This window comes from Protomyctophum bolini, assembly GCF_963924005.1.
Source record: "Protomyctophum bolini genome assembly, chromosome: 14".
In the NCBI taxonomy this organism is placed as follows: Eukaryota; Metazoa; Chordata; class Actinopteri; order Myctophiformes; family Myctophidae; genus Protomyctophum; species Protomyctophum bolini.
The window spans coordinates 16380484-16399410 of NC_137875.1; the positions used below are offsets into that span (position 1 = coordinate 16380484).

Consider the following 18927-nt stretch of genomic DNA (forward strand, 5'->3'; position numbering starts at 1 on the left):
TAACTCTGAGAGTGTTCAAATGACACTTATACACTTTTGCACACCTACAGGCGACAGGTGCGTAGGAGAGGGTACGGTGCCCCAAAAATGAAAAAGGAAAAACAACCGCACACTGTCTTCAAATGCAGTGACCAACTTTTATTTCAGGGAAACAGCAACGTTTCGGCCTATGAGGCCTTCATCAGGCTATCTTTATGATAAAGATACTCACTTACCATATCACAATAGCAAATATCCTATGTCATTCTAAGTGTAGTCTGTTGTGTTGCTTTTCAATTATTGAAAGGCAAAATGTGACTTTTGTGTTTTTTTTGTCTTTCTATGAAAGCATGGAATCTTCGCAAAATAATGATGTATTGGTTAATTACAGTTCTACAGTTCTTTATAGAACTGAAGTCAAGTTAAAACTCTATCTCTCTCATTCAGAGAGAGAACTACAGACACCTATGCCATCATGCATAGCGGATTAGCGGGTTGCATTTCCTTTGTTTTCATCACAGGTGTCTTTCACGAGTGTGACTAGTCTTTGTTTGATGATCTCTGTCCGGGACCGGAAGGAAAACAACTAGCATAAACACAACCGTTTTTACAAAATCTCATTACTTATACATCTTTCTTTGAGATTTACATTAGACAATTAAAAATCTGATCTTTTCTCCCCGATTCCGATCTTTTGAAAATCATGTGATCGGAGCCGATTTCCGATCACCCGATCCGATCAGGACAACCCTAATAATTCATACTTATATCTGCACCAATACCATGTTCATTGATTTCATAAATCACATACTTACATTACTAATAATGATTGATGTTTGTGTGAGTGTGTGTTTGTAAGCGTGTCAGTCTCAAATACCACATTATAAGACTACATGTTGTCGTTGACTGTAGTGAATAGATGTTAGTGATGCAACACGATGGAAATTCTTAAGGATTCATGTGTGTGAATGTGTGTCTATATGGCGATACGCACACACACACACACACACACATGCGTGTCTGTGAGACTCATCACAGTTGGTTAGAGCAAGGGTTTCCAAACCTTTTAGGCCGTTACCCCCAAAAAATCATATTTGAACTGGTGGACGTGGACCCCCCACCCTGGTGGACCCCCCACCCACCCTGACAAGCACTTTCTATTGTAGGAATTGATGCATTTCATTTAGCTTGACTCAGTTCCACAGATACATAGTGGATACAAAATAGACAAACTTGCCAATGTTTGACCATTTTTGAGTGGTGCAACCACTCCAAGGAACAGGGAGAGAGAGGGGGGAGTTGCAAAACAAACATATACAGTAGGCAAAATTCACAAAAAGATACAGTAAAAACATTTGTCACGAGTAAAATAAAAGAAGTACAGAACCAGACTGTAGAATGGGAGAGCACAGCAACACATGATTAAAAAGTGGGGAGTGGCATGTGGTGTTAAAAGGCCAGGGATGCCATGTTTGTTTTTATAGGAGCTTTAAGCTCTCGGGTTCCCCCTGGGGATCCCAACCCACAGGTTGAGAACCCCTGGGTTGCCTCTCAATATGGGGATTTTGGTTTAGTCTCAGGAGCCAAATGCTCCATTTTTTGTGGAACATTATGAGAGATTATAATCCAATATTTGGGTTTTTGGTAAAAAGCCACCATCTGCCATTTCACCGCCATCACGCCATGTTAGACATTACGGATGAAAAACATATTAGGGATGGGTTTTCGAGGGCTATAACCACAGATAAATGCCAGTGATACTCGACTATATATGTCTTTTGACTTTAGAGTGTTGATTTATTTGTGATTCCTGTTAGTGGTCCAAATGTAGCCATAAGGGTCAAAGTGAATTAATAGGATTTTTACCGTGTGAAATGGAGGGCTGCGTGCAGCATAGAGGTTTTCATCCAGAACACAACATGACGCTAAACACATTGGAAGAGCTTCACATTTTGTTACACAAAACGTACTTCCATCTGGGATGGTATTTGTAGCCCAATCGTTGAAGAAAGCCGTCCCTTTATTCAAGGGATGTGCCAATTCCAACCAATCATATTGATGCATCTACATGACGTCGTATAGTAACTGCAGTGCCAACAGGAAAGTAAACAACCCCCCCAATGATAAGAGTGAAAGCCTGGTAGCATTAGGTTTAACAACTCACTAGTGTGTCGGATGTGCACGTCATGTCTTCACTTGCTTTCATAGTAGAATAGAGAGGTCGTGCACACAAAGAATCAAAACTCAACAGGTTTATTTCTCTACAACAGGACAAACGTTTCGGCTATCCAGCCGTTGTAGGCATAGATATTATAAAAAATAGATGCAGGGCTTAAAGTTATCTGCAGTCCTGGGGACGGATTTCAGTCCTGACTGGATTTCATAGGGGTCATTTAATGAGATCAGTGCAGATTTTCTAAAAGACCTTTTCAGTCTTGGGATTCTTTGGGGCTTTAAGCCCTGTAGATGCCTCATTGGCCGCTGCAGTTCATTGGAGCGACGTGTCTCCAATGAAGGCAGGAAGTCAAGCGGAAGTGCAGTGCTGAAGGCTTTTTTTTCTCTTTAACAAATCTTTATAACAGTCATGACAATACATTACAATACAAAACAAGACAAACAAACAAACAAACACAAACAACAAAGTTATTAATACAACAATACAACATCAGAGCCAGGGGGATTAGATTACTAACAGAAAACATTAAAGAGTGAACACAAAGCAACAGTTCTCCGCAGCTTTCTTATTTAGAAGTGCTGAAGGCACGCTGCGTCGCTGCCCAAGTGACGTCACTCATGCGACTCCTCCATGTCTCTCGCTGTCACTCAAGTGACTACTGGCCAATCACAGCGCGTCTTTTCCGGGACTTATGTTAAGCACGCGGAAGCTGCTCATTGAAGGCAATTGATTTGCAAGGAATCTCGGGAAAATTGTGCCTTCAATTGTGACACGCGCCTCAGAGCCGGAAAGGGCGTCTACGTGTATATGTCTATGGTTGTAGGAGTCAAGTCTCTTTTGAAGGAGTGGTGACCATGTGCAGGTGCACATCATCACTAATAATCACATCACAGTCACACCTGTCACTATCCCAAGCTCTAAGTCTCTATTAACAATGTGAATACATTTAGGCCCATAATAGCCTATATCAAAATACAAGTACACATGACATTATAAAATAATTCAAAGCTATAGTCGCTGAGGACATCGGGCATTACTGCCGTTCATAAATCAGTTACAGCCATTGCTTTCAAAAATAGAAGTTGATTTTCCAATTTCTAAAAGTGTTTTTTTTTTTTTTTACTTTTTCTGTTTTGTATGTGTCTATGGAGTTAATATTACTCTAATAGACCCCCCCAGGTGTGGTTAGAATATTTAAATACTGTATGACTTGTCCTATGGACTCTCCCAGCAGGTAACCTAAAACAGGCAACACATTCTAAACCCCACATAACGCACATGTCACATTATAACAATCAGAACCATGTCTTGAGTTATATTAAATAAAATAAATAAAGGTCCTGTACCTGCGACAGTAAATCTTTACACTGGAAACGAACTGTATTCGAGAGCAAAAAGGAAACACAAACTATTTATTTTGAAATTAAATTGCAATATTCTTTATCTGATTTAAAGTAGATCAAACCAAAATAATACAATTGAACAATCTCTTCAAAATGTATATTAAATGTTCAGTTTTCCCCCCCACAATGTCCCTTTAAAGGTGTCTCTGAGTCAAGTATCCCAAAGTAAATCCCAAAAAGTAATCAGAGTAATCCAAATTAATGTTAATTTTGTTAACCCATTCTGGGGCGGGAACCCCTTTTGGTGTTTTAAACATTATGTTATAATTTAGCTATTGAAAAATAGCAGATCTACAAGCTTGGTGGCGCGCAATGAGCTTGTATAGGTCTGCTATTTTTGAAAAATCGTGAAAATATTTATTTCAGAAAACTGGAGGATTTAGAAGATTTTTTTTTAAATCAGGCCTAAATGGGTTAAATAAAGTAGTTCTCAAAGTTGTAAAAGAAAAAGGCAATGCATTGCTCACAGGAAACAAGATAAGTATATCCTTCTCACCCAACCTCCACTGGTTCCTTTAAGTCAGGAGTCCTCCACTAGTTCCTTTAAGTCAGGAGTCCTCCACTAGTTCCTTTAAGTCAGGAGTCCTCCACTAGTTCCTTTAAGTCAGGAGTCCTCCACTAGTTCCTTTAAGTCAGGAGTCCTCCACTGGTTCCTTTAAGTCAGGAGTCCTCCACTAGTTCCTTTAAGTCAGGAGTCCTCCACTAGTTCCTTTAAGTCAGGAGTCCTCCACTGGTTCCTTTAAGTCAGGAGTCCTCCACTGGTTCCTTTAAGTCAGGAGTCCTCCACTAGTTCCTTTAAGTCAGGAGTCCTCCACTAGTTCCTTTAAGTCAGGAGTCCTCCACTGGTTCCTTTAAGTCAGGAGTCCTCCGCTGGTTCCTTTGTTCACAAGCTCTGATGTGTTTGTTCAGGCCTTCAGAGCACAACGCCTCAGGAATGTCCCACCAAACCTTTCTGCTTCCCCTACCCCTAAGTTCTTCGGTCAAACAACGTATATCAGTTTGAGTTAAGTTCTGATATTTGCTTAGTATTGGCATAAAAAAAAGAGTGTGTTTGACAAAAAAAGTAACAACAGCATCAAACACTCTTCTAACTGCCCCAAAATGGAACCCAGGCTCGGCGCCTCACTTCCTGTTCCTTTATAGCCTCCTGGCAGTTCACTTCATAGACATTTAAAGGTATAGACGCCCCTTTCGGCTCTGGGGCGTATGTGCTCAAGGGAGGGCAAAAAAATCCCGAGATTCCTTGCGAAGCCCTGCAGAAGCATGAGTTTGCATCATAGAGCGCATGTTCGGGTCTGATAAGTCCCGGAAAAGATGCGCTGTGATTGGCCAGTAGTCACTTGAGTGGCAGCGTGACGTAGTGTGCCATCCACTCTTCCGGCGTACCAGTGTAAATCCTCCACACGGCTCCGACCAACTGCAGCAATCCATTTTTTATATCTGTCATTTCGTCAACAGAAAATGGACGACCATGGTTGTACTACACAAAACACATTATATTATATTCTCCGTACACTACATTTCAGTGTTAAATATTCAACCATAGTTTAACCAATATATTCCCTGTTTCATTTTCTACTAATACAAGGACAGGAAATTCATTATTTCACACATTTATGTGGCAATGTCACAACATGTAACACTATAAATCTATATCAACTACACACGTAAGTAAATATCAATTATGCACACTAATGCAAAAATAAACCACACATTCCATTATCATTAGTAGCTTCACAAGCTGTTAATACTTTCAATAAACTACTTAAATTCATGGCTGCTTTTCCGTTGTGTGCAAATGCTGTGCCAATATGAATAATTCAATTAAACTCTGGTACAATGTGTGCAAAATAAGCATAAATGTGCAAAATATAAGTAACGGAGGACCACTTTGTTACAAGGCCCAATCGAGGCCCAGGTCAAAAAGCCTGATCGAAATGACAGTAATATAGTGTCATCACAATATCTCGCAGAGATCCTATCCGCAGCTGCCGCTGATTGGTTCGACCCGGGACGCACGGGACGGTTTCAACGTCAATCTCTCTCTGCGCAATCCCAGAGGCTGTATTGTGAACTCAATACCGCCCCCATCTGGCGGAGTCAGGTTAACATGACGCCTGCGGGACACTATCCTTCAACCAGAGAGGACATAACTAATAGTCAGTGAAATCACCTGTTGTTTGGTTCGGGACTCATTATCTCATCTCATCTCTCCTTCATTAACATCTCAATCTATCATCCTGCCCCTCTATTCCATCCATCTCACTGTGGTGCTTACCTATATCTATTATCTATGGTACTTACCAGGCCTGGAATATCAGCATTTTAGGAATTGGGACATGGCCACTTGTAGTCAATTTATACCCAGTAAAAGTATAGTATCTGCAAAATAAATGAAGGAGAAAACAGTTATATCAAATGGCACACTGACTGGACTGGGACACTGCGGACCGTGCTGGGGGTGCCAAGCCAAAAACATTGAGAAGGAAATGCTTTGGCCATGTCTCATAACGCCCTGGCCCCCTTTCCCCACCCCCAATACAAACTGACTGCAAAAATAGCCTTAATAAAAGAGAAAATATATCATGAATGAATACTGAAACCAGATCTAATCATTTAGGAAAGTGTATGGATGTGTACTATATGTAAACTCTTAATTTCCATTTTTATAATTTGGGGACCCCCTGAGGGACCCACAGGTTGAGACAACAACATGGCCTCCGTGGAATTCCCGCCCTGCATCCTTCACCCCCACCCCCCCCCTTTCCGTCCATCCATCTCTCATCCATCCATCCCTCCGTTCCATCTCTCCATCCATGCAGGGTCAGCTGCTGGTGCAGACGGGCCGGATCCACCTGGGAGAGAAGGTTCTGCGGGACGCGGTGCAGGCCCACAGCACCTCCCACGAGGCGTGGAGCGGGCTCGGGGAGGCGCTGCAGTCTCGGGGATGCCCCCAGGCGCCCGACTGCTTCCTCACGGCCCTGGAGCTGGAGGCTTCCTGCCCCATCCGCCCCTTCACTATCATCCCCAGGGAGCTCTGAGATGGGGTGGGTTAGGGTGGGTTAAGGCTCATTCATAGTCTGGTGGTGAGTAAAAACAGAGAGAAGGGCTGGGGCGGTGGCGGTGGTTTGCTCGTGACGTCATGTTGTAGTTCGGTGGTCACCTCACCACCGAAAATCCAGACTATGAATGAGCCTTTAGGGGTTGTTGTTGCAGAACAAGCCAAAGAGCATGCAGTAACCGAATGAATAGTAAAGTATAGGGCTCCATTTACGTCACCACTAAACCCCTTATCCCTAAACTTCTTTGCTTTTCTTTTTTTTTTACTACTTTTGCAAAACAAATTTGAATAGTTAAAATGGCCAGTCTACAAGCTCACAACATGCCAATGTAGATTGGCTAGTTGAAAATGTTTTTCAAAATAGTAAAAGCATACACCAACATTGTATGTTCTGGCTATAGTGGATCCTTTAGGGCTGTGGTTCTCAAAATTATTTATTTTCAATGACAAATGTACAAATGTAACCAAATGGACCAGTGTGGGTAGTAAAAAGAATACCTGTATAACGGTCCATTTGGAACCCGCTCAAGGAACCCTAAGGAACCCTAAGGGTCCTTGAGCCATTCCTCCTTGGCGGGTCTGAGAGGCTAAATCTCTGAATGCTGGTCCGTCCGTGGCTCAAATGCTGAATAAATAATGGGCCTTGAAATGAAAAGGGTTGAAAAGCACTGGTCTGGAGGGTTTAAAACGCATTATCCTGCCACAGTAAACCCAAAGCATCCAAATCCGATCAACATCATGCATGGTCTCATTACAACCATTAACTGTCACATAAAACTAAGTGCCTCATTTGACATTTTTTGAGGGATGGGAGGAGAGGAGACAGGATTTCAGTAGAGACAAAGGGCTCCATCTTCGTCACCGCTAAACCCCTTATCCCTAAACTTCTTTGCCTCTTTTTTACTATTTTGAAAAACATTTTTGAATAGTTCAACTAGCCAATCTACATTGACATGTTGTGAGCTTGTAGACTGGTCATTTTAACTATTCAAAAATGTTTTGCAAAATAGTAAAAAAAAAAAAGGCAAAGAAGTTTAGGTGTAAGGGGTTTAGCGGTGCCCAAAGTATTTTGTGGATGGATCAGAATCTCTGTGAAGGCACGATGGACTGGAGCATCTCCAAGAGTGGTCAGAAATAATTTTTACTATCGAAAGATAGTAAAGGATATAAAATAGTAAAGATATCAATCATGCAACGTAGAAACATTGTTAGTAAGTAAAAGTCTGGTAATCAAAGTACTAATTTTGCAGAATGTCCCATGATTTCACGCAAGTTAAAAATGAAAATGAATATAGCCGACCTACACGCTATTTTCAAATACCTGAAATGTATATAGGGCTGAAGTGGTTAATGTATTTTTTTAAATGTAAATCTCCAAAGTAACTAAAGTTTTCAAATAATTGTAGTGGGGTAAAAGTAAAAATGTGGGCTCTGAGATGTCGTGGAGTAGAAGTAAAAGTACTGGAAATTGGAAATACTCAAGTAACGTACAAATACCTCAAAAGTGTACTTAAAAGTACAGTACTTAAGTAAATCAATGTACCCACAGATTCGCTGAGGAAGGTTTTAACTTAGATTTATCTCCAATCGGGTTGTTTATGGCGGGGCGAGAGTACATCTTTTTATGACGGCTATTTATGGGGCGGACATATTAAAGTCTTGCCGAACTGATGACGGCAGCAAAAAAGAAAAGGGACCAACTTAACTCATGCTTTGGACTGTGCATGCATAATGTATGAGGATTGAAGTTACGATGATGTGGTGGTGGTGCACCGTGTGTTGTTAAATTATACACATCATGCATATATATGTATTATATTATCACCTATTAACATTACACGTTCCACAATTATGCAAAGCTTGGCCAGAAGTGTCATTCGAAATTATATTTCGCATCGAGGGAAGCATACTATATATTTTGGCCCCACGTACGGCGCACAATATTATTATTCAATTATTTTGACAATCTTTAAAAGTATTTTGGAACAGGATATTATATTCTTGTGCTGGTAGTACACACTGACACAGATCAGGTACCTACACATGCTTTTCTGTGACACGGGCAGTAGGACTTTCCTAACATGTCTTTGATGTATTTTTCATGATGGTCGTTTGATCCGTGTGTCTATTGCTACTGTCGAGTGCTAGAGAGAGAGAGAGAGAGTGTGCACGTATATACTGTACGCAAACACGCCCTCCCTCCCACCGCAGCACTCACATATTTATAACCGCAGCATCTCCTTAGATCTTCTACACATCTTTTCTCAGGGGCATTTCTTGTATCATTCCATATCATTCTCTGCTGCACATTCTCTCGTGTTGTGTGCATGTGCGTGTGTGTGTGTGTGTGTGTGTGTGTGTGTGTGTGTGTGTGTGTGTGTGTGTGTGTGTGTGTGTGTGTGTGTGCGCGCACGCTCGCTGTATGTGTCACATGTGTTACTACTGTGGGTGTGTGTTGTTTTATTGAATGCTGTTTAATAAATAGCCCCTCGGTTGTGTTGTGTGTTGTGGATGGTGACTCATGGCGTTCATAATGTGTGTGTTGTTTGTTTTTCCATTCAACTGTCCATGATGTTCTACATTAAAAACTATAATGAGTTTGCCACCAAATGAACCCCAGCGTCCCTATTCTGTGCACGTGTGCCACATCAATAGGCAAACATTCGGCGAAAATAAATAGACATTCTGTGGAAATAATGTATGCGAACATTCGGCCAAATTAGACGAACATTGACAGAAGCAAACATTTGAACAAATTAAAATAGCCAAACCTTAAGCCAAAATAGCGAACATTCGAGTCGAATGTTTGCCTTTTTAGTCGAATGATTCAACTAAAATGGGAAAATAACCAAACGTTCAGCGAAAACAGTTCAGCCAAAATATGTGCATATACTCGGCGAGAAATATAATTCTAGGCACAGAGTAAAATTGCCAGCTGTGATGAGCTTGTAGATCTGCGTAATGATCTACTATAGGCTTTAAGTGGTTGAGATCACGGTTGGGTTCTGCTTCCTCACCTGCCTTGTCGTTTGTAACTAATGGACATCACTTCCGAGTGCCTAACCACATCAACGTTAGCAGTGGCTTATGTAATACTGCCAGCACAGTCTCTCTGCCTCCAAACCCACTCCCCCTCGCGCTTTCTTTGTTGCTCTCTCTTGCTCCCTCCCTCCCTCCCTCTCTCTCTCTCCATCTCTCTCTCCCTCCCTCCCTCTCTCTCTCTCGCCTGCCTGACGTGATGTGATGTGGCTCGGTTGCCTAGCAGCCATCGGCTTGTTTGAGTAACTGTGGAAGCAGCAGAGAGATATATCTAGTCCTCTTCAGCAACGCCACGCTCACACACGCACGCACGCATGCACACACACACACACACACACGGGAATAAACCACATATCGCCGCTGTCGGAGGGAAACCTTGTATGTCCAAATTAAACAAAATAGACAACATTCTTGCTCATTTTGCGTGACGCTCTTGTTGGACGAAGTAGGCCATTAATTCATCAAAGAACATAAAAAGTTGAAATATATGGATATACAAGGTATATATACTGTATACAGACATGTGCAGTGTCGCCGCGCCACACATAAATAGACAAACACAGGCACCACACCCGTATACACAGACACGTATCCACACACACCATGACACGCGTGTGTGCACACATGCATGCACGCACGCACGCTCGCAGGGAGGGGCATGATAGCTAGTGCCCTGCGGTGTCGCTTTATAGCCTCACCAGTGTCTGTTTGATGTCAACTGTCACCATGTGAGGTATGAGGCAGCTATAATCAATGACTCAGGCTGCTGTAAATTGATTTGTGCTAAGAGAAAAGAAGAACCCCTGCTTTGGCGCTCAGCTTCCTTTCTCTCTTAACCCCTTCACCCCCCCCCCACATACCCCGCCAGCCCATGTCGTCGACTAATCCACCGCCTTTCTTGTTTGTTGTTCTTTTGTAAAATGGGAACAGCAAAGAGCCATCATTAAAAAGCCACCAACACACACAAGCACTCACTCACCAGCAGTCCTCGTGGCATGAAAATCCCTCGTCTATCAGTACTTTGATTCATTCGTGCGAAGCATTGATCACTGTCGCTCGCCCCACCCCGCCCCGCCCTGGTGCGCGGGTCTATTTTTGCTCTCCATGTGCGTTGCACCTCCTCCGGTCTTCACACCTCCGTCCTCTCCTCTCCTCATTAGTGCCAGCTGTGTGACACCTACACAGGCCGGGCTCCGCCAGATGAATGGCCTAATCCCTGGATGGGGAGTGAAATATTATGTGGTGCGCTCACACTCTCACAGTAGTCACATTACTACACTTTACTAGACTTTGCATGGTGTGGAAACTCACGAACCAAACATTACTTTATGGAAACAAACATGTTTCAGACACACACATGTTACAGACACAAACAGTGAATGGTATAGGCCTTGACAAGCCTGGTAAAAGGAGACAGATGAATACAGGGATCGTCCTGCTGCAAAGCCTCTCAGAATGACAACAGTTGGCGTGCATCCCTGGACCTTGTCGCCACACGCACGCACGCACACCTCGAGTCAACAGAAACTGTATGAAATATGTTTGTGTGCATGCGTGCGTGCGTGTGTGGGTGTCATAGTGACGTCAGGGGACGTCACTATGACACCCACACACTGCAATTGTCTATCTACTAACACTAATACACTGTTACAGGGCTGTTATAGGGCTGTTTGTTACAGGGCTGTTTGCCTGTTTGTGTGTGTTGAGTTCGTGTAGGAGCATCAGGGTTTGAGTTTCCAGGCCTAGTTACACCTATTATAGCTCTCTCTCTCTCTCTCTCTCTCTCTCTCTCTCTCTCTCTCTCTCACACACGCACACACACACACGTGCGCGTGATAGAAGTATTTGTTGTTGCTCAGTGGACAGGAGACGGGGCGGCAGCCATGATGGATCTGGTAACAGCGAACAACAACAGACGTGTGATTGATATCAAAGGTATCAGCCAAGTGTGAGCGGCGCAAAGTCTTCCTGGTATTCAGGCCAGAGAGAGACTATGAGGGCTGCGTGCGTGCGTACGGAGGTGCCCCGGCTATGTTGGGCAGTGCATGGGGTAGGTCTACTCTAGTTCTATACAGTGCCTTCTAAATCAGTATAGTTTTCACACTTTCAAGTTTAGAAAAATAAATAAATAATAATAATAATGAAATAGCAGTTTGCAGTGTGGCACGAAGTAACAAGCTGTGACGCTTGTATATCTGCTACTTTTTACGCATATGCGTGCGCGTGCATGTGTGTGTGTGTGTGTGTGTGTGTGCATCTTGATTAAATGATGGGCTAAGGATATCTTCCAATGTATACATTTTTCTCATTGGCACCCTTGGGAGCACTGACGATAACATAAAAGTGGTGTTGGGTGTGTGTGTGTGTGTGTGTGTGTGTGTGTGTGTGTGAGAGAGAGATAGAGTGTCTGTGTGTGCTTGTATTTGTGCCTGCGTGTGAGAGAGAGAGAGAGAGAGAGAGAGAATGCTTCCATAAAATCCAAGGCGGCAGATTGTCTTATTTGGATGCTCCCTGACATTTGGTTTTTACGAGAAACTAAATTAACTAGCGGCCGTAAAAAGACATGCTCTGACAACGCCGTGCCGCAATTAGCAACCTGGCCTCATTGTTCATCCCATCAATCACACGCACGCCGCTCACCTGAAGCACGCGGCCCGCGGCCCGCAACGTGCCCGCGGCCCGTGACGTGCCCGCGCCATTACCCGCCCCTAAACAATGACCCCTTGTTCGCTAACAGGCGCCCATTCTGCCCGATTAAACATTTATAATGTCATTTAATAGAACTCGCAATGTCGCTCCATCGCATCTGTCAGTCACCGTGTGCTGTCTGGGAGGTAAAATGATACACCTGGTCTGGTCGGCTGTGTAGGGTCACGCTATAGCTACAGTATAGAGTCCTCCGTCGACAAGTCACCCCCCCTGCTTTGAGTTGGTGTCGATGAGGACATGGTGAGCATGCACCCCTATGACCTCCTGTGACAGACAGCTATCTGGTGGATGGACTCGACCACACAGCTTCCTGTCAGGCTGGAGTTCCTCCAGGCAGTCGTCATGTAATACAACGGACGGTGGAGGAAGGAGTCTTTAGCTGTTAGCCTGTTAGGCCTCACTCACACGCAAGACACACTTGTGTCCTGTGTCTTCTGTGTGTCATGGCCGTCTCAATGCATTTCCAATGGGAGTCACATGCTTTGAAGACACAACCTTGTTGCATGGCTGTCTTCTACCCTCTCTCCCTCTACACATTAACTCAGGCCAGGGTGGGATCATAAAAGCCTAATTACAAAAATAAACTCTTACAGAACAAAAAGAAACCAAAAACACAAATATCTAACGTAACCGAATCCATACCGAATACATAATGACTCATAACACTGACCATGATACTGACATGATACTGACAATTTTTCAAGGGGTCCATTTAATTGGTTCAGAGACAGTGACCAAGAGTCAGAGACCTCTTGGAACCCCCTCGAGGACGTCTGTGGGTCCCTGGACCGCACTTTGAGAACCACTGCTGTAGAGCGATACCACGTTGCCATGTTGGGGTCAGTGCAATGTCAGTGAACAATGTCTGCTCTTGTATGAATGTTTGTTTGTTTGCTTGGTTGACATTCAGCCAGAGACCTGGCAACTGATAACGGTGCATGTTCGTTCCACACTGAAATTGGATCACGGGTATTTTTCAGCATTTTCTTCACAATAAGGGAAAGAACCCCATGGTATTTGGTTTGACTTCATCATCTCTTGTTGAGGAATGTAATGTTGTTTCTCACCGCACGATTAGCATAGTCGTTTATTCACTTTCACACAAAACAAAACAACGTACAGAGTCCAGGACACACAGCATGCATAGTTACCAGGACAAAGAAATATAAAACAACTGTTCAGTTCAGTTATAGGAACACAATGGAAACAATTCCCCAGGACTTTTATTTGTGTGTTTTAGGCCTTAATGTATTTATTGTACTATAGCATGTCACTTTACATCGTTTGAAGACATACTATAGTACATCGTTTTTCATGGTTTTCAAAAGAAATATGAAAATCATAAGAAAACGACATGCATACTGTACATACTATAGAATGTGGTTTTTCATCGTTTTCGACAACATACTAAATGTGCAACAAAGTTACAAATGACAGCAAAAAGGTTTGACTGGCGTCCACAACCAGTGTAATTTACTGCATCCTGAGATGAGATTAACCTAAATGACGAAATTAATGAAATGATCTGTCTTGGACGTATAGGATCAGAGACGACGTTGTGTTCTAGCCATCTGACAATACACAAAAGAAGAAGAGCCGTGTTGTTCCATGTTGTTCTGGATGTTAGCGTTCAAAACATGATTTGGAGTCACAGGACACCCGTGGTCGATCTGGTGGGGTTTGAATTTGAACCTGTGACCTTGGGAACATCCAGAGAACCTCTTATCACAGTGGTCCACGACTCCACGTGCTCTTTGCTCCACCGCCGCTTTCCTTGTGCTTCAACTGTTGTTCTTGAAGACTAGCCTTTGAAACATGCACTGGGGTCAAGATTAGGACACGCTTGGTGGAGTTTGAGTATCATAGTCAGTATCATAGTCAGTATCATGGTCAGACCGTGTCACATCATGTCAGGCCCTATGACACTCTGTATTCAAAGTCTGAGACCGTTGCCACTGAAACACACAATCTCCACACCCAAGAGAGGTTCTCCTAGTGCTCTTGAAGTGTTCTTTTTAATGTTATCTTTCAAAATAGGCTTTTTAGTTAAGAGAGGAACTCAAAAGGAATCGCAGAGCACAACCCTCTCAACACAACTCTTGCCCAGCTCTGTGGGCAAGAGTTGTGTTGATGTTGACATGCATAAGTGTTACAAATAAAAGCGTGCCGTATGCGTGTATCATCAGAAGATGAAGGTATGAAACTATGCATGCATGTGCATGCAGCAATGCATGCAGCAATGCAGGAATGTACCTAGCCGTGACTGTGGCTGAGGTGCAGGATCAGTGAGATGGAGGGTGTGATGTCATCAGTATGAGGCATATGTCAGATCACAGTGACATGAGATGGAGGGTGTGATGTCATCAATATGAGGCATATGTCAGTCAGATCACAGTGACATGAGATGGAGGGTGTGATGTCATCAGTATGAGGCATATGTCAGATCACAGTGACATGAGATGGAGGGTGCTGGGGGTTGAGGAAGACAGTTTACTGCACGCAGGCTTCGAGCCTTCATCACAGGTGCACGCACGCACTGGCATTGGCTTGGTGTATCACATTACAGACTACAGCACATCAGGAGATCAGATTGGGAGACATTGGGTGCTTAAAGTTGCCCCTGTACACACCGGAACACACACACAGACTATACAGCTGACCAGTGCCGGTTCTAGGCCTTTTGAGGCCCTAGGCAACATATTATACAGAGGCCCCCCCCCCCTCCTGCTTTGCCACGCCGGATAAAAATTGTAAATTTGTCATGAAAATGCTTCAATCTGGTGCACTTTGAGATCAAAATTAAGAAGCTAGGTGGGGGCCACATATGTTTATAAACAAATCCCAAATGTTTATAAACAAATCCCAAATGTTTATAAACAAATCCCAAATGTTTATAAACAAATACCAAAATGTTTATAAACAAATCCCAAATCCCTTGGTCCTACCCCCCCGACCATGAGCCTTACTACAGGTCAACTGGTAGTGGTCCTACCCCCCCCCATGAGACTTACAAATCCCAAATGTTTATAAACAAATCCCAAATGTTTGTAAACAAATCCCAAATGTTTATAAACAAATCCCAAAATGTTTATAAATAAATCACAAATGTTTATAAACAAATCACATATGTTTATAAACAAATACCAAAATGTTTATAAACAAATCCCAAATCCCTTGGTCCTACGCCCCCCCCCCACCTGAGCTGACGATCAGTTCATGGCAGTTTTCTGCGCCTGCACGAGAGGAACTAAATCTATACCATAATGATTAGCTGAACACTCGGTTCAGATGTTTCGACTGCAACATTGATGTCGACAGGGCCGGTTGGGACCTATAGGTGGCGCTCCGAAGCACCCCCCCCCCCCCTCCCTGCACATGCACATGCGCGAATGTGGGGAGTCAGGTATCTCCCGGTTATATAGTAGAATTCTAGGACATCTAACCGTTCTATACCCATCTATCCTCATGGAGGATTTAATACATTTTAATTTTAAACTTACCATTTTTTGTTGAGTGATGCTTGGAGTTGGACGCCTTATGCTTGCACTTTGCAGGCATCATCCCCTCCGTCAATTATTATTAGTCCTTTTCCATCTGCAAACAACTCAAACGAAGTGAGCCAACGTGTCCATGCATCTTGGTCCGAGAGTAACTTTTTAACTCCTTTTAACGTTCAACTCAGTCTTCAAACGTCCACAGACTCCACACTAATCCGATTCCTCATTGCCAATGCTGTGTGCCCAACTTATAACTTATTCGTTCGTTAGTGCAACCTGCATTGAGTCATACACAAAGCATGTCTTTTCATTCATTTATTAAGTAAGCCACGCTCCTGTCGACCAGTCTCATAACATAACATTACCGTACGTTACATAACATTGTGTGTCTCTACACAATTCTGTTACCTGCTTCCTGGTACCTGTTTCTGGTCATGTGACCCAAGCAACCAACAGAGGGTATGCACGTGACATCATCATCAAACCCGGTTATGCAGTTATGCCTACTGAGTGGCAAAAAACTACTTTCTGGCCATGATAACCCATGCGTCCAAACTGAGTCCTATCTGATTGCATTAAACAATGTTAAACAATGTTAAACTCACTTTGCATGTTGCTTTGCCACTCGATGTGCCATTCACTTTAAGCATGCGCATACGCATACCCTCTATACACGACAGACTAACAGGCTTTTTGGGGGTTGCCAGTTTGGTTAAGTGCAGCAAATGAAACATTGTTCTTGTGAGGAGCAGAACAGGGGTGGGGAGGGGGTGCCTAGTCACCCACCAGAGATTTCTTTTTTTTTTTTTTTTCATTATTTCAAAAATATAAATATTTTTTTTTTGCTTCAGCGCCACCCGTAAGGACCTGGCGCCCCAGGCAACTGCGTGCCCCGCTTGCCGTTTGGGCCGGGCAATTCCAATACATTTCTGATAAATTACAGGTGCCACAACATCAAGCAAAATAGAACATAACACAAGAGCTCTTGAAACGTAAAACAGACACCCCTCCTGCTCTATAGTACTTGGCACCTTCTCCCCCACTCAATCAAGAGGATCACCAGTACTGCAGGAGAGCCAGGTGGCAAACAATCATAATGAAACACAATTGATAATAAAAAGAACAAAACACAATTGACAAACAGAAATGCTGTTAAAACCCATGCACCATCTTTGTGTCCTTTTATAATTCATTGTTGGTCCAAATGATAAAATAAGAATAACATGCAACACTAATGTCCAGTCACAGTCCTGAGAGTTCTCGAATGATCGGATCAACATATGGAATGTCAGGTTCTGACATATATCCATATGTGGAGATCTAAGGGTTTGAGGTCAGATGTAGAGTTGCTGACCAATTTTGATGACATCAGGGATCTCCATATCATGTAATGGGCTTAATTGCGACAGCAGGTCGCATTTACGATGACATCAGGGATCTACATCACTGATGATGTCATGTGATGTCACGAGACCTGGGCACCATATATGGGGGCTTTCCCCATGTATGGGGATTTTGAGTGACTGACTGACTGAAAACGTACAATAGGATTTCATATAGTAAATCTGTAAATGTGACCTACGGTCTTCCTCACAGGCCAGAACACACACAGAAGGCAAGGCCAAGCCGTGGTATTGTCTTCCTCTCTGGGTGGACCGTGGTATTGTCTTCCTCTCTGGGTGGACCGTGGTATTGTCTTCCTCTCTGGGTGGACCGTGGTATTGTCTTCCTCTCTGGGTGGACCGTGGTATTGTCTTCCTCTCTGGGTGGACCGTGGTATTGTCTTCCTCTCTGGGTGGACCGTGGTATTGTCTTCCTCTCTGGGTGGACCGTGGTATTGTCTTCCTCTCTGGGTGGACCGTGGTATTGTCTTCCTCTCTGGGTGGACCGTGGTATTGTCTTCCTCTCTGGGTGGACCGTGGTATTGCCTTCCTCTCTGGGTGGACCGTGGTATTGCCTTCCTCTCTGGGTGGACCGTGGTATTGTCTTCCTCTCTGGGTGGACCGTGGTATTGTCTTCCTCTCTGGGTGGACTGTGGTATTGCCTTCCTCTCTGGGTGGACCATGGTATTGTCTTCCTCTCTGGGTGGACTGTGGTATTGTCTTCCTCTCTGGGTGGACACGTGCACTCCTTTGTGTGCTGAATAATGTGCAGTGGGAATAATAGCCCAGCTCTTCAAGTACCTCTTCAACCACTCCAGTGTCGGCAGAGGAAGAAAAGCAAAGTAGCAGAGCCTCCGTTTGAAGTTTGAGACCAAACAGATGAGCCGTGATAACCAGTTATTTACTGTCTTAAACAGCCTGTCCTGACGTCAGAGTGTGTGTGTGTGTGTGTGTGTGTGCAACGACGTCGAGTCTGTGGGGGCTATGGGGCTGTAGCCCCCATGAAGAATTAAATAGCCCCTTTTAGCCCCCATGAAGATTTTCGTGGACATTTTATATTAACATTACAGATTTTCTGGGAATTATTAACCCTCTGTGACTCTGTCGCAAAATTCCGAAAATGTGAACCTCTCCGCCGGCTGTTCAGAGGTGTTAAAAGTACTCAAATGCTAATCAGGTTTCTTTTGTTTTCACCTAGCCAGGTATTATATGTCTACAGTACAGTGCCCAAAGGCGGCGGGTGTGTAAGGCTAGGGAAGGCTTAGCCTTCCCAAAAATTATGCTGGGTATTTTTTTAAATATATAATATATGTGCGCAGCATTATATAGAAGGCTATTGTGTGGTGTGTGTTGCTGCTCCCTGGTGATCGGGTAGGTAGGCTATACAGCAACTGGCCTAATCAGCATATGATTGGCTACTATTGGTATGTCTGTAAACCTCGTCCGCTTCCAGTCGCTTTGTAGCAAACAGTAGCGCGCTGGTTTGTTTTGGGAAACAGCAAAACGCAAAATGTATTTTCCAAGGCAAAGATAAAGTAATTCAGAAGAAGAAGCTGTGACTCGGCTGTCAGAACTCAGCACCACCACCAGTGCCCGCACGGTTCACAGTTCACACCACTGCAGCAACACTGACACGTTCAGCGGAGTGACTGCTGTCTCTGTGCCGTCTGTGAAGAGCCAT

The 18927-nt window shown here is 43.7% G+C and overlaps 1 protein-coding gene across 1 annotated transcript in view; it reads left to right on the plus strand.

The window, feature by feature from the left end:
- The window catches only part of ttc7a (tetratricopeptide repeat domain 7A), a gene marked incomplete at both ends in the record, with an annotated part of 101544 nt that extends 94945 nt beyond the window's left edge, over positions 1 to 6599 (plus strand). The window contains 1 exon segment of the mRNA XM_080782244.1: positions 6381 to 6599. Coding sequence (XP_080638370.1) covers positions 6381 to 6599 — 219 coding nt within the window.
- Positions 6600 to 18927: the final 12328 nt, after the last annotated feature.